The 17,122-nt window shown below is 33.4% G+C and overlaps 1 protein-coding gene across 1 annotated transcript; it reads right to left on the reverse strand.

Moving 5' to 3' along the window:
• Nucleotides 1–7,131: 7,131 nt before the first annotated feature.
• Nucleotides 7,132–16,368, reverse strand: LOC122503204. Its single transcript, XM_043613661.1, has 2 exons — nucleotides 16,177–16,368; nucleotides 7,132–7,628 (listed from the first exon to the last, which is right to left on the reverse strand). The coding sequence occupies exons 1-2, from the start codon at nucleotides 16,352–16,354 to the stop codon at nucleotides 7,132–7,134; spliced, it is 675 nt and encodes a 224-aa protein (XP_043469596.1). The 5' UTR covers nucleotides 16,355–16,368.
• Nucleotides 16,369–17,122: the final 754 nt, after the last annotated feature.

Here is a 17,122-nt window from a genome sequence, read left to right on the forward strand (position 1 = left end):
CTATCATAGTAAAGCTGCGGTTACACCTCTGCAGGCTGCCTGCCTGCGCAGGCAGGAGCAACGAGAGTAAGGGAGAAGTTTGAAGTCACTGACTCTCTTACTCTTGTACGTTACCACGACAACCTGCAGGCAGGCAGGCTGCCTGCAGAGGTGTAACCGCAGCTTAACAACATTAATTCTGAAATATTATTGAAATTCAATTCTGTTCTTAATTTTTAGTTATAATTCATCAAAAATGTGCTTATATTTAAAAATATTTTTAAGAAAAGTTCTTTAAAATTTATTTCAATTAAATTTCACAAAATTTTCAATTAATTGCAAATTTAAATAACAATTTTAAATTTTTATTACAGTGCAACTATATATTCAAAAAATATTAATTATTCATATTTAAATAAATTTTGTTAAATAAATATTTAAATACTTATTCTTATTTATTTTCCGCAGGAGTTGAAATTTTAAATGATTTCAATGTAAAACTTTTTTGAAATTAATTTATTCCTAAAAATTACAATTATAATAAATTTTTTTAAAACTCAATTATTATTTTTATTGTTTTTTGAATTTTTATATCAAATTATTTAAAACTTCAATAATTTTTTTAGAAAAATAAAAAATTAATAATTTTTTAAAATAAATATTTAAATATATTTATACTTTGTAATGGGTTTTTCAACAAATAACAATATTTATAAAATTTATCAACAATCAAATTAACAATTCGTTATAAACAATCATAATAATAATAACAACAAAAATTATTGTTTTCAAGAAACAAAGAGAGCAAACAATAAATAAGATCCAATTTGTAAACAAAGAAAAATTATTAACAACAACAAAAATATTATTAAAAATCTAGCCAAAGTCTTTATACCCAATACAATTGGAAGGAAGGAAAAAGAGAGGAATACTTTATAAATTTCTCAACCCAAATAATTTGTTGAGCGCCAGTCCTTTCTAGGGACATTTTCTTAAAAAAAAAGAAAATTAGAGAATTTACAAAATCTAATGTAATCTCAAGGAAACAAGACCATTAAGTCCTTAAAATTATTAATCAAAAACAAGTACCTAGATTCCATAGAAACAAGACCATTGATTCTCTAACAATCGTCTCTTAAAACAAACAAATTTAAAATGAATTTCAGTCAAGTTACAAACCAAAAACAAGTACCTAGATCACAGAGAAATAAGACAATTAATTCTCTGATATATAAAGTCGCTTCAAATAAACAAAATTAAAATTGACCAAATTCCAAAATCAAATACAAAATTGAATTTACAAAATCCCAAAACAAGAGCAAAAGGGGTATGAGTTGAGAAACGAATAAAATATAAAGAATTTTGCCGGTTAGCTAGGACCAAAGGGTCAAAGGAAGCGTCGTGAAAAAAGCAATTTAAAACAAAATTATAAAATATATTTTAAATAAAACGTTAAAATTGTACAAGCGAGGGTAACAAATCGAATTAATAAGATATAGCACAAATCACTATTTCATACAAAATTTCAATTTTAGAAACATAAAATACAACAATAAATACACAAAATATACATGGATATTCACACAAAATTTTATAAATTAAACAAAAGGTTCAGCCATGATTAACAAAGAGAAGGGCACCTAAAAGGGTCCGTTAAGAGCGAAGGCAGGATCAAAAAAGAGAACGATGATAACGATGATTGCCGGCTCGTACCCTGCTGGTCCTTCTTCGCTTTTCCCCACCGGTAGCCCTTCACGAATCTTGTATTCTTATGCCGGGACAAGGAGCGTAATTGCTGGAAAAATGGCAAGGCCTATTTCCAATTTAAGAACAGCTTTCTGCTTCCAAATCTCGTTATCTGGATCCGTGTCTTTCTCGCCATCAACTGTTTCAGGGAATTAGTTCCTAATTTGTAGCTGCTCTGATTTAAAATCAAATAAAACAATTAACTAAACCAAATAACCAAAATACAAGAATACAAAAATCAGAGCGGGCCTTTAGCAACGATTAATTCGGGCCTGATTGACAAGAGGTTTTCACTACGCAGAAAATTTGACGAGAAAATTCTCCCTTATTTGTTTCATAAATAATACTCCTGAATGATAGTAAAATTCCGGAATAATAATAAAGTTAATAAATCTCAGGGTATTATTATTATTTATAACAATTCTCGGGTTAGGTACAAGAAAAAGGTAACAATTTCAAAATTATTTCAAGCTAAGTTGGGTGACTTAGTAGTTTCCGGTAGGTAGGGGAAAGCGAAAACGGGGGAAACATAGCGAGAGCGGCAAGTCTCGAAGAGTCATTTCTTAGGAGAAATGGGGAAATTCTCCTTGATTCGTACAAAGAAAGGGGGAAATTGTCAACGACGAGAGGGGAACTCTGCTTGCAGGTTGACCGACGAACGTCGTTTTCGATGATTTCAAATACTAGAAATATTCAGAGAATACGAAAAACAAAAATTCGCAAAAGCGAAATGATAAATGATATTTATAAAATTACATTAATTTTTATAGGGTAACTGCACCAATTGCCGAGGGTGCTCCAATTGTCGAGGATAATAATTTTCTTTTTTAGATAAATAGTATAATATATAATATTTAAGAACAAAAAAAATTTCTAAATAATCTTTGTATTTTCAACTGTATATTTATATATACAAATTTCGTAGCGATTCTACTAAAATAATTATTTAATTAATATTATAATTCACTGCTGTGAAATTTACACGAATCTCCATTTTCTTAATACTTCAGGTTGATTAAAACAGATTTTTAGAAATGCAAATTAAACGTATTTATAATGACTTTTTGTGTACAAAATTATTATTATAATTTTGTACACGAACTAAATTAATTTTGTATGCATGTTTTTTTGTTAAAAAAAAAATATTTAATATTTTTTAAAAGCAAATCATCGGTATTTGGTTCCTTTTTTTTGACAGTTCCATTTTTCGAGGTAATGACTCGAAAATTGGTGTAGTCACTTTTTTCGCTGATGCACCATTTATCGATGGTTAAGTGTTTATTTACTAAACGTCAAACATAAATGCCAAACATTTATAGGTACAGAGAAAAAGAAAAAAAATGCTCCAAAAATTTACAACCAACAGAAAATAATCAACCAAAAAAACGAGGAAGACCGAAAAAAAATTAATAAAAAAATGCATTATTTAAAACTAAAAAATTTTGTACTATAGTTTAATTATAATTAACCATTATATTTACAGTTCGTAATAAAAGTTTATTTTATTCGTTTACAAATTTAATGTGACTTAAATTAATTTATTTTTTCAATTAATGTCTGATTAACAAAATTGATTAAATTTAATTAACTTATATTTATGAAAGTTTAAAAAACAGTTAAATAATTTTCTGTCCTGTATCATCTACTATAAAAATGTTTTATATCGATATTATAAATTATTCAATTATAGTTAAATAAATATATTTGTTTTCTGGTAATGTTCTATAATATTTTTATCGAAAAAATAAATATCTACTCGATTTTCTAATATTTGTACAGGTTAATTGTTAGGTTATATTGGGTTATATGTTTAAAAATGTCATACCCTCGACAATTGGAACAGACCCTCGAGAAATTAGCACAAGACCATCGACAAATGGTGCTTTTGCTCGATTGACTTTTAAATATATTTTTTGCTTAATAATTTAGTTTATATTAAAAAAATAAATATTAATATTAAACATTATTAGATCCTTCGTCCAAATATACAAAAATAATTTTTAAGTGCATTTACTTCCGAGAAAAAAAATGTCAAAGTCACATGTTGCCTAAAACCCTCGACAATTGGTACAGTTACCCTATAACAAACTAGTCTTAATTTTAAGCTTTGTTTTAGTTATTATTATTGTTTTTAAAAAAATGATTGTTTACAATTAAATTTCATGCAAACTTATCATGAAACTTTGTTAATATTTTTATGAAAAATTTGCAACGTCACAACTTTTATAGCAAATTAAAATTTTCAAATATTACATATCTTAAAATTCTTTCGACATTTTTTATAAGAACTCATACCTGGATTCTTATTAGAAATTTCTACGAGAATTCAATTATTTGAATACGAAACTCAATAATTTATTGAATAATTGATTATTTCTTAAAATTGAAAACTTTAAAATTGTTAAAATAATTGAAATCTTGTAAGTAATTTTATTATTTATAAAAGAAATCTTATTTTTTAAATACCTATTATTGAAAATATTTTGTGAAAAAATGAAAATATACGATTATGAAAAAAAATTACATTTTATTTATTTGTTTATACGCCCGTCTTAAGCCTACAATCTTGGCTATACAAGTGTTTTTACAACCGTAGAACATTCCTTACAAACATTTCTTAATACTAATTTTTTGCGCCTACAGAGCGACTTGAAAATTAGGAGTACTCGCATTTGCCTGGACCACCCGTCTAATGGATTTTCTCGCCAGCGGAGAGGGAAACTAGAAAACCTCTCCGAGTACAACCGGTTTATCGACAGTCGAATTCTAATGGTGTGTACCGGACAATAATCGACGGTGCACAACATTATACTTCGACGTCAAACCTCCCGCTCAGATCAAATTAAGATCATTTTAAAGTTTAATAAATTTAGAGTCAAATGGGCCAAGATATAAACAATTTAATCAGTTAAAATGTAAATATAGTCCTTTAAAGTAAGAGATTTTTTTTGAAAATTTCATTTTTGAAATCTTGAGTTTTGAACTCAAAATTCGCTTTTTTGGGGGAGTTATGGAGGGGGAAAGCAAAATCAAAATACTTATTTTTCTCGAAAACTACAAAACCGATTTTAATGAAATTTTAAGAGGTTGTAAATATAGATAAGACGATTTTAGAAAAAAAATCAAACTTTTTTTTCAAAAAAAATTTTTGGAAAAATTTTTTTGAAATTTTCAAAATTTTTTTTAGGGTTATTTTTTGAAGTGACTACTTTCTCTTTTGTTGTAAAAAGTACCTTATAATGTTCCCCTTTAACATATATTTTTTCCAAATTTTTTAAAAATATAGTTTTTGAGTAAAATGTCAAAAACCATGGTCATGCTATTTGTCACGTACTATTTGTTTTTTGAATATTTCAAAAAAAAATTTTTTTAGTTCCATTAAAGTGACATCCAAAGAAAAATCCAAAAAATTTTCCTTTTTTTCTTTTTAGATCGTTGAAGCGGTACGTCACACTTTTTTTATTTAACTTTTTTAACAGTCTTACTTTTTAAAAAATAATGGCATACAACATAAAAATGTACCGGGTAGGGTTTTTGAGTTATTTCCCGTGACACACCCTGAAATCATGTCGGGCAAAATTTTTTTATTAAGTAGATCACATAAGAGAATGAAATGAGAAAATACATAAAAATGTCACTTTAATAAAACTAAAATTTTTTGAAAAAAATTTGAAATTTTTTTTTGATCTCTTTAATTATCTTTTCAACATATCCAAATCTGATTAAAATGCATACTGTAGTTTTTGAGAAAAATACGTTTTTCGATTTTTTCCCCTCCATGAGTTCCAAAAAACTTAAAATTTTGAGTTAAAAATTTCAAAAAGTTATTTTTAAGTGGGTAGGAATAAATGGGAAAAATATATTCGTGTCACTTTTTCCATACTTACTTGGCTATAGCCAAATATATGAAAAAAATTTCACATGAAAAAAAAATAAAATAACACATGAAATTGCCCATTAGTACATAATATGTTATAACGGGTGTCTTATTATTGTTGTTAATATTTGAGAAATTTCTATTAATTTTATTACTCTGAATGAGGTTATTTTATTTTAAGAATTTATTTTTGTTTACTTCAGGATCATCTAATTAAATAAAACACACGTTACTTTGTTGTTTGAATTAATGCCCGAACGCCAGAGATATTTTATGGAAAAATATTCAAACCTATTATTTTAATTAATTTTATGCTAGCTCAATCTTTTCAAGGAGAGCGCGGGGTAAGAGAAATCACAAGTTCGTTTTTAATTTTTGATTTAATCACAAGAAATTACAGGTCCAGGCGGGACCTGTTCAGAAGTTACACAGATAATACGTCGCGAAACAAAGGAAATTGACACATGTTAAATTTTTAATCGATTGTTCGTCAGGAGATAACACTTTTAATTATTCAGAGACTCACCGGAGATACGCCGACGTCCCCTCATGGTCCCACGGCTCATCTCGACCAGGAAAAAGGCACAATTAAAGTTATTTTTATTAATTTTTTTATTAGAAAGCGGTCTACTGCGACCTGTCACAAAGACGCCAAAATGAGAATGAATTAAATGGCCGACGGGGACGCCGAAGCAGAAGCGCATCTCTGCTTCGTAGTGAGTCTCACGCGCACTTGATACAAAGATTTTCGGTAGGTAATCGATGCGCGACAGTAAGTAATTCAGGTCATTTATAGACCGTCAAAAAAGAGTTTATGAAAGTTCGTTTAGTCTCCGCGAGAGGCACTGCGCGACGACATCCGGTTCGCAAGATGGCTGCAGCCAGTGTTTTGACAGCTAATGTCCTCGTCGATGGACTTTCGCCTTTTTGTCACTTCGTATGACCCGTAATGATTACAAGTAAAAACATTACTTGTTGGAATACGAAGCAATCTCTCGGCAGTGATCCCGAAGATTGAAAATCCGGATCTCGCGATGACAGTTGACATGAAAATGAAAAACCGAGTATCACCCTCTTATGTTTACAGAAATTGTGTTGACCATCGATCTGACGGTTCGCTAAATTACAGTTTTAAATAACAATATTTTAAGAGAAACTAAATTTTACAATGGTGGAAAAATTTAAAGTAAGTTTTCTCAGAAGGAGAAAATGATTGTTGATTCTCAGTTCTCATTCTCATTCTCTCATTCTCAGTTCTCATTTCCATGATTAGATTTTTAATTTAATTCGATCAAAAACCCAAATATCAATTCACCAAAAAAATGAGAACATTTCAAGTTATTAATTAAAGTAACATTTAAAATGATGGAATATAGTTTGTCGATTTAATATCAAAAGGAATTAATTGTTTTTATGGATGGATTTAGGTTTTGAAAGCAAGAGTAATAACATGTTAAATAAGATTATTAATAAATTTAATTCTGAAGTAGGGTATTTCCCCTCCCTACAAGGGCTAGTACAAGAAAATTTTAATTTGCCGAATGGTTCGGGTAATTTGTCGTTGGTCTCTGTTCAGAGAGACGTGGACATGGAAGGTAACCATGACCTGGCTGGTGGCATTTACCACAAATGCCCCGACGAGCCTTATCCACTCCCCAATATTTCGGCTTATTAATCCTGGGGTAAGTTGGATTACGGTTAAGGGGTTTAGAATAACCAGGCCTGGGGCCGGAAGTCGAAGGGCCAGCCTCAGGCGAAGAGTGAGTTGGGGATTGAGGCCTTAAGGCCCAATCTTTAGGTAATGCTGGTTCAGGGCTTTCTACTCTTGGTAGGAAGATTTCCTCCTCTGGTGATAGTCGGATAGGTACAGCCTGGCCGATGGAGCGGCGAATTTCCTCCAAATCGCTCTCAGAAAACAAGGAAGCCTGATATGGGAAACGTCCTCGTGTGAGCAAATGGCGAGATGTCACCAAACAATCTACCTCCTCCTCATAGTCCAGTCGACGTGGACCCAACAATATCTTCTCTGTCAAATGATTTACTAAATTTAGTTAATTGATAATAATATTAGGGTCAGAACTTTTGGCAGAACGAGATTATTCCGAGAAGAGGTGAATTAGTAAGAGTAAGACCGATTACGCAATTTATGACGGTGAACGCGTTCCTCTTCGAATGCAGGGTTCGCGTATATGATCGGATCAACCACTGGGTCCGGCTGGGCGGACTCAGATTCGGTATCGGACCAATTAATTTCTAACAATTCACGATTGGAAATGCGTTCTTCTTCCGGATCCTCAGATTCGCTGCTCAAGTCCTCGGCATGATAGGGATGCAAGTGTGAAGCGTTATGTTTACCCGCGAGACGACCTTCTACTGACGCCAATTCATAGATGTTACGAGAAATAATTTTGGTTATCATAAAGGGGCCATGAAAGGCTGGGGCCAATTTACTTGCTATGTTATCGCGTTTACTGGAAAGGACATGAAGTGGTTTCTTGACCAAATCTCCGATTTCAAAACGCTGGCCCCTATAATGACGATTATAATATTTGGCTTGGCGAAGAAAAGCCTTGTCTTGATTTAACGTTATTTTCTTTCTTAGGTCATTCAATCTGGTCATTCGAGTTGTCCATTCATTGACATCAAGAGGAGGCAACTCGACCTCCCCCTCCACAAGGCGACGGAACGATCGTAAAGGAACTGGTTCCCTTCCAAAATTTAAGAAGGCAGGGGTGACTCGATTGGTGCTATGAAGCACCGTGTTATACGCGAAACGAAAATTGCCGATATAAATGTCCCAGTTTCGATGGTTATCGTTAATGAACGATCGAATCATAGTCTTGAGAACCCTATTGGTCCTCTCGACGGGGTTCGCTTGTGGATGGTATAAAGGGTTAAAAGAGTGGTGAATGTGATACGTCTTTGTTAATTCTTTTATCGCGTTATTGTTATATTCCGTACCACTGTCACTATGAAGCACTTGAGGAGTGCCCCAACGGTTTATCACGAGTTCACGGAATGTGTTAATTACTGTATTGGCGTTGGCTGTTGTCAATGGGGCCACCTCAACCCATTTGGTAAAGAGGTCCTGGAATACTATTAGGTATTCGAAGCCTCTTGCACTCCTGGGGAAAGGACCCATGACATCAGTGGCCACCACACTCCATGGTTCGTGAACAACTCGTTGTGTCATTAAGCCACGCGGTTTAGCTTGTTCGGTTTTATTTATTTGGCAGACAATGCATTTGCGAACAAAGTTTTCTATATCTTTTAGCATGCCAGGCCAATAGTAATGGATTGATGCGCGATTGTAGGTCTTTTGGCCACTCTCATGGGCTTCTCGCATGATGGTTAAGCGGTCTCCTTCGGGGACTACTAATTTCCAGGCTGAAAGATCTTCTACGAGATCTTCCAAAAGAGGGTTACTACGATAGTAATAAAGTCGGTCGTCAGTCACTTTCCAATTGTGGTACTTACGCGGATTATCAATTACGTCTTGTTTACGTCTATCGTACCAGTCATTGGTGGTTAATTGAAGTAATGCGATTTTGTCCTCAGTCTCGTCTTCGAACATGCGGGACAATGCATCCGGGACAAGGTGCATTGACCCTTTTCTATGTAAAATTTCATAGTCGTATTCTAATAATTCAAGAGACCAACGGGCCAAGCGGCCAGTTGGGTTACGAAGGTTGTTTAACCATTTAAGGCAACTGTGGTCAGTTATCACTTTAAAGTGATAACCTTCCAAGTAGCATCGAAACTTTCTTATTGCCCATATGACAGCCAAACACTCTCTCTCCGTCACGGAATAATTCCGTTCAGCATTTGAGAGTACTCGACTGGCATAAGCGATTACTCGTTCTTTATCGTCTTGAATTTGAGTTAATACAACTCCTAACCCGCAATTACTCGCGTCAGTTTGAACGTTAAATGTAAAGTTAAAATCGGAATAACTTAAAACCGGGGCAGAAGTTAAGGCTTTCTTTAGAATAGAAAATGCATTTTCTTGCTTGTTAGTCCAACTAAATGGCTGGTCTTTCTTTAAAAGACGAGTTAAGGGTTCGCAGATTTTCGCGAAATCGTGGATGAAACGACGGTACCACGAAGTTGCGCCTATGAAACGACGTAATTGTCGAACATTCTTAGGTTGAGGATATTCTAGAACTGGGCGCAGTTTGTCATCATCAATGGATAACCCATTTTTATTTACTTTGAAGCCAAGATATCTGACTTCGGGAACACAAAATTTGCTTTTCTCGGGGCTGATTGTGAAACCGGCCTTTAAAAGTTTATTAATTACGAGTTCAAGCCACTTTAAATGTTCTTTAAAATTTGTATTGACTATTATTATGTCATCCAAGTATGCGAATACATTGGGCTTCAAATCGTCAGTTATCACCTTATCCATTAACCGTTGGAAGGTGGCTGGTGCTCCACAAAGCCCGAATGGCATTCTAGTGTATTGCATCAGCCCCTTCCCCGGTACAACAAAGGCAGTTTTTGCTTTACTTTCCGCACTAAGGGGGATCTGGTGATAAGCTAGTTTGAGATCTATAGTCGAGATATAATGGGCAGAATTTAACTTATCCAGAATTTCGGCCATGAACGGTATGGGATACGCGTCTTTTACTGTGACGACATTCAATTTACGAACATCCAGACACTGCCGATAAGTGCCGTCCGGCTGTTTTACCATGCAGACTGGATTACACCAGTCCCCATGAGAGGGTTCAATTAGTCCCTGCCGTTCAAGATTTCCGGAGTTCTTGATTAAGAATTCGCAAACTTTGGGTGACATTCGATGGTTTTTCTGACGGATCGGCAAATGATCCTCAGTGTTAATGACGTGTTCAACCAATTTAAGGGCTGGTAGTTTATCTGGCAGAGGATGTACTAATCTTTTAATTAACGAGTCTAATTCCTCTTGTTCACTAAGAGAAAGTGTCATAAGGCCTGAACATTCTTCAAGGTTAATTGGTCTGCTAGATTTACAAAACGCGATTCTAATAATCGGTTCTTCCGCTAACCAAAGCCGTTGAACACTTGTGTCAATTACTACGCCAAATTTTGTTAAGAAGTCTATCCCTAACACGCATTGATCAGTTAACTCTGGGATAGCTTTAATTGTTAAATCGCGAATCACTCCCTCGATAGTGACAGGCAATATTGCCTCACCAATGATTGTTTCAATCGTACCATTGGCCAACATTACGTGACCCGATTCAAGTTCATTTATTTTATTATCTTTAGATTCAACAATTGATCTACCAATAGAATTCAAGTAAGTTCTAGTCGAGCCAGTGTCAACTAGTGCTTGTACTTCAGTACCACCAATTAACAATTTAATGTATGGTCTCGATTGAGATCCGATTCCACACAATTTATCTAGGTTAATATAAGATTCGAGGCCCATTATAGGGTCCGAATCTAGAGTGAAGTTATTTTTATTTTTCTCCTGAACACTTACTGTGTCAGTTGAGATTTTACAGGTTACTTCTGAATCGGTTAAACTTGATTGAGATTTATTTACTGGTGGCTCAACCAGGGGCTTACCAAAATTACTATTTTCATCATTTATTTTCATTTCAGATTTATTTGTTAAAGAATTTATTTTATTTTCAATTACTACATTACTTGAATGGGGCGATGGTAATGCTGATTCTACGTTAAGAGTTAAATTCATGTCCGATTTCTTGTTAGTCAGGGTCCTAGGTAACGAACAAGGAGAAGCATCGACCCTAGCGCTGCTCTCCTCAACTAGTTTCCCTGACAGTAATCTGAATTACAGTCATATTTGGTGAATTCCGGTTTACCGCAAATGTGGCAGAATTTTTTCCAAGTTAATTTACAATTAATGTAGGAAATTATTTGCTGATTAAGAATTTTTAATTAAGGAAGATTTCGACTATATCAGCAATTAGTGACATCTATTAGACGTCAATTGAACTCTTTGGTTTAGAGTCAGGTGTTATTCTTAAGATAATTATTCCGATATGGTTGTCGGTAAATAATTATATTTTTGAATTTAATTTTTGATCTGAAAAAATAAGCTGCGTGAACGACTGCACTGTGCATCTGTGAGGACTCGAACCCCAGTTAATAGCTGCCTTTCGCGGGACTAACGCCTACCAATGCACCATGCCAACACAGCCTGGACGTTCACGTTTCTTATAATCTCAGATCAAGCCCATACACTAGTCGAAGAGCTGTATAGTTAATGTAGGAAATTATTTGCTGATTAAGAATTTTTAATTAAGGAAGATTTCGACTATATCAGCAATTAGTGACATCTATTAGACGTCAATTGAACTCTTTAGTTTAGAGTCAGGTGTTATTCTTAAGATAATTATTCCGATATGGTTGTCGGTAAATAATTATATTTTTGAATTTAATTTTTGATCTGAAAAAATATGCTGCGTAAACGACTGCACTGTGCATCTGTGAGGACTCGAACCCCAGTTAATAGCTGCCTTTCGCGGGACTAACGCGAATAATTATCTTAAGAATAACACCTGACTCTAAACCAAAGAGTTCAATTGACGTCTAATAGATGTCACTAATTGCTGATATAGTCGAAATCTTCCTTAATTATTAATTTACAATTATTCCACGAATGGTCATTAGCTTGACAATTAAAGCACGGAGGTTGTTGAACCGCTTCCCGAAATTCTTTACGCTTAGGTTTAACTTTATCGTTACTTGCCTGGTGAGATTTAGACTTGTTATTTAATTGATTCGGTTTACCCGAGTTATTTTGTTTCTTAAAATTTGACTCTGAAGGGGAGTTTTTGTTTCCTCTCGAGATTTTATTAATTTGTTCAGTCATCGCGCTGAACATGTTTACTAATTTATCGATTGACGAGTCTGAGTCTTTAGTATTATTCGAAGCTACTAAATTTTCTTTACCCGGAAAGGCAAATTCTGGGAAGAACGAATCTTCCGGTTTTTGAGGCTTTCTCTCAACCGCGAGTGAGCTGTACATACGTTCAACGTCAGACGCAATGAGAGACAACTCTTCTAAATTATTAAATTCGCGACGTTTAATACATTGTTTTAATTTCGGCAACATATTCATGTAAATTCTATGTAACATCTCCGAACTCGTAACGGCACGGTTAAATTTACAATACAATCCTTGCATGCAGGTGAGATAATTCGCAGTGGATTCACCCGGGCCTTGGATTCTATTTGTCACATGTTTTAAAGGTTTGACATTGATAGCGACAAGTAAATATTATTTCTCATCAATATAGACATTTGAAAATCAAATTTTTGCACATCAAAAGAATTACATTTCTATAAAGTATTAATTTCGTTATCTACATTTATTCCAATATTTTTTACGGGCGAGTCAACCTCAACGGTAGATGAGATACCGCTGGGCTTTGGTTTATTTGGAAATTTCGATTCTAGTTCAATTAAACTTGAACTAGATTGAGCCCGCTCTAAAAGCTGGCTAAAACCGGGCCCTTGTCTGGGGCTATCTAGCGCCATAATTGGGCCAGGCTTCGAACTGGCTGGATACTGGCAAAAGGTTTCGCCAGAATTGGACCAGTTAACAGTCGAGACTTTAGGAATAGTCCCAACCGATCGATTTGTAGTCAATGGGGTTCGAAAGGCTGACTTGTCATGTGAAAAATTGTTAATCGGTTGTTTAATTACGTCAGTGTGTAAAGGTGTCAAAAACTGTAAACCCGATTGCATTACGGAGACGTCGCTAGAAGCGCCACCTATTTTCGCGGTCAAATTTTCATACAATTTTGGCAACGAAAAATCAAATTTTGGTTTTTCAATAGTCGCTGTCATTATTCCCGGTTTGTAAAAATGGAGTAATTCTAAGGGTGGAGCTACTTGAGTGGTTAATCCTAATGGGCCTGGAGTTTCAGAGACTCGTGAATAAGAAACCAAATTTGCTACGGTTGACCCTACTGTCACAAAAGAATGAATCGAACTAAAGTCGGATTCAAAAGTGTTGGCCCGTCACTTTCAATGCTTATAGCTTGTCAAAAAAAAATCTTAGAATAAAGCAATAAAAAATTTCTGACAAATAAAGTATTCCTCATTTGAGTAATGTAAAATCTATTTTGCAAAAAAATTTTTTACAGACTCAGCAATCGAAAATGTTGCGAAAAACACGTATTTTCAAAACATTTTTCACAAGGTCAACTTTGGTGGGCTACCAAATGAAATGTAACTTTTTGAAAAATGTGAAAAAATTCCAAAAAATACATTGAATTTTTTAGAATGTAATGGGTTTTACCGAGTTAAAAATTTTTTATTAATTAACTATTATAACACACTTTTCCACAATAATGTTATCTCTTCACTTAATTGAGCTAGAGCTTTCGTTTATGTCATAAAATAATCCGTTTAATTACATGATTAATATGCAAAAGAAACAAATCAATTTATGTACAAATTAAAAGAGAAAAATGAGTATAAATAATAACTTTTTTAATCAGTTGTATGAACTTGTCGGTTGGTATGAAAAAAATGTCGAAAAAAGGGTCACTGAGAGGACAATAGTAAATCGGAAGGCCAACCGATACAGGCTAGAGATGCATGCTAGAGATACCTTCCGATTTACTATTGTCCTCTCAGTAACCCTTTTTTTCGACATTTTTTTCATACCTACCGACAAGTTCATACAACTGATTAAAAGAGTTATTATTTATACTCATTTTTCTCTTTTAATTTGTACATAAATTGATTTGTTTCTTTTGCATATTAATCATGTAATTAAACGGATTATTTTATGACATAAACGAAAGCTCTAGCTCAATTAAGTGAAGAGATAACATTATTGTGGAAAAGTGTGTTATAATAGTTAATTAATGAAAAATTTTTAACTCCGTAAAACCCATTACATTCTAGAAAATTCAATGTATTCACTTGAATTTTTTCACATTTTTCAAAGAGTTATATTTCATTTGGTAGCCCACCAAAGTTGACATTGTGAAAAATGTCTTAAAAATACGTGTTTTTCGCAACATTTTCGATTGCTGAGTCTAAAATTTTTTTTTGCAAAATAGATTTTACATTACTCAAATGGGGAATACTTTATTTGTCAGAAATTTTTTATTGCTTTATTCTAAGACTTTTTTTGGACAAGCTATAAGCATTGAAAGTGACGGGCCAACACTTTTGAATCCGACTTTAGTCGTGGTTATTGTGGGAAAAAGCGAATTCTGGGTACTCATAACCGTAGTTGAAAAACCTATTGCATTTCCTTCAGAAAGAGGATTTTTAATTATTTCGTGTACTTGTTCGAATGAATCAGAACCAGCGTTTAAAGGGCTTAATTCAAATTGAATTTCATCTGAGGGAAGCCACTCCACCGATCTATCGCCGGAGGAAAAACGCAAAAACCGCGAAGCACGATCTCTCAGCGTTTGAAGGGTTCGGTGTGAATTAACCTTAAACGACTTCAAATAATTTTTTATTTGGTCAACTGACCAATTGTCAAATAAATTTGACCCGATATTATTTGAGGAATTCATTTTTAAATTTACTTCTTAGTTAATTCGCGAAGTTAATAAAATTTTTCTTTTTATTGGGATTTATAGATAGGAAATGGTTCGCGACGTTCTGCCAAAGAGCTTAGACCAATTTTATTTCAAGTCAATTTTAAGAAATTTTCAATTTCAATTACTTCACTGATGTGATGTCACAATTTTTTTTTTTTAGTTTATCACAGTGATATTAATTTACGATAAACAAAATAATAAAAAAAAATAATTTTTATCATTTTGTGTTCAAGAAAAATTACAAAAATAAAATTTTTAATTGATACTAAACTCGTTACAAAACTGCAGAGCAGTCGGACCAATCAAGGAAAATTTTCAAGGAATTTTTCATTGCACAAGAAAATAATCAGGCGAACAAATATTTCATCATAATAGAAAAACATAATAAACAAATAAATGTCATTTTATTAAATTGTCACCAATAATATTATATGAAAAAAATAATTTTTATTTTTATTTATTTATCCTTATTTAAGTTCAATTTTTAATTCAATTATCAATTTATTTATTTCAGAAATTTTATTCAATGAAAGAATAAATTTTCTTTCAACTGTGATTCTCAATTTTGTAATCATTCAGTGAATTTACCAAGAATTGATATTATACACGGGGCCATGTTGTTGGCCTAGTGACGCACTAATTTTTGTTTACTCGATTTGTCCTTGAGAAACAATTTTTAATTTTCGAATTTGACAAAGAAATATTTTTCACAATTTAATTTAGATTTATTTAATTTAATTTAATAATTAATAACTTTGTTGTTTGAATTAATGCCCGAACGCCAGAGATATTTTATGGAAAAATATTCAAACCTATTATTTTAATTAATTTTATGCTAGCTCAATCTTTTCAAGGAGAGCGCGGGGTAAGAGAAATCACAAGTTCGTTTTTAATTTTTGATTTAATCACAAGAAATTACAGGTCCAGACGGGACCTGTTCAGAAGTTACACAGATGATATGTCGCGAAACAAAGGAAATTGACACATGTTAAATTTTTAATCGATTGTTCGTCAGGAGATAACACTTTTAATTATTCAGAGACTCACCGGAGATACGCCGACGTCCCCTCATGGTCCCACGGCTCATCTCGACCAGGAAAAAGGCACAATTAAAGTTATTTTTATTAATTTTTTTATTAGAAAGCGGTCTACTGCGACCTGTCACAAAGACGCCAAAATGAGAATGAATTAAATGGCCGACGGGGACGCCGAAGCAGACGCGCATCTCTGCTTCGTAGTGAGTCTCACGCGCACTTGATACAAAGATTTTCGGTAGGTAATCGATGCGCGACAGTAAGTAATTCAGGTCATTTATCGACCGTCAAAAAAGAGTTCATGAAAGTTCGTTTAGTCTCCGCGAGAGGCACTGCGCGACGACATCCGGTTCGCAAGATGGCTGCAGCCAGTGTTTTGACAGCTGATGTCCTCGTCGATGGACTTTCGCCTTTTTGTCACTTCGTATGACCCGTAATGATTACAAGTAAAAACATTACTTGTTGGAATACGAAGCAATCTCTCGGCAGTGATCCCGAAGATTGAAAATCCGGATCTCGCGATGACAGTTGACATGAAAATGAAAAACCGAGTATCACCCTCTTATGTTTACAGAAATTGTGTTGACCAGCGATCTGACGGTTCGCTAAATTACAGTTTTAAATAACAATATTTTAAGAGAAACTAAATTTTACAATGGTGGAAAAATTTAAAGTAAGTTTTCTCAGAAGGAGAAAATGATTGTTGATTCTCAGTTTGACGTGAATCAATAAAATTTAAAGTCTATTATTTAAGGAATATTAATTTGTACGCGGCAAATAAAATGCCGCGTTACAATGTATATTACCGTACGTGACCATGGTTTTTGACATTTTACTCAAAAACTATATTTTTAAAAAATTTGGAAAAAAATATATGTTAAAGGGGACATTATAAGGTACTTTTTACAACAAAAGAGAAAGTGGTCACTTCAAAAAATAACCCTAAAAAAAATTTTGAA

This window comes from Leptopilina heterotoma, unplaced genomic scaffold (genome assembly GCF_015476425.1).
Source record: "Leptopilina heterotoma isolate Lh14 unplaced genomic scaffold, ASM1547642v1 Lhet_247, whole genome shotgun sequence".
In the NCBI taxonomy this organism is placed as follows: Eukaryota; Metazoa; Arthropoda; class Insecta; order Hymenoptera; family Figitidae; genus Leptopilina; species Leptopilina heterotoma.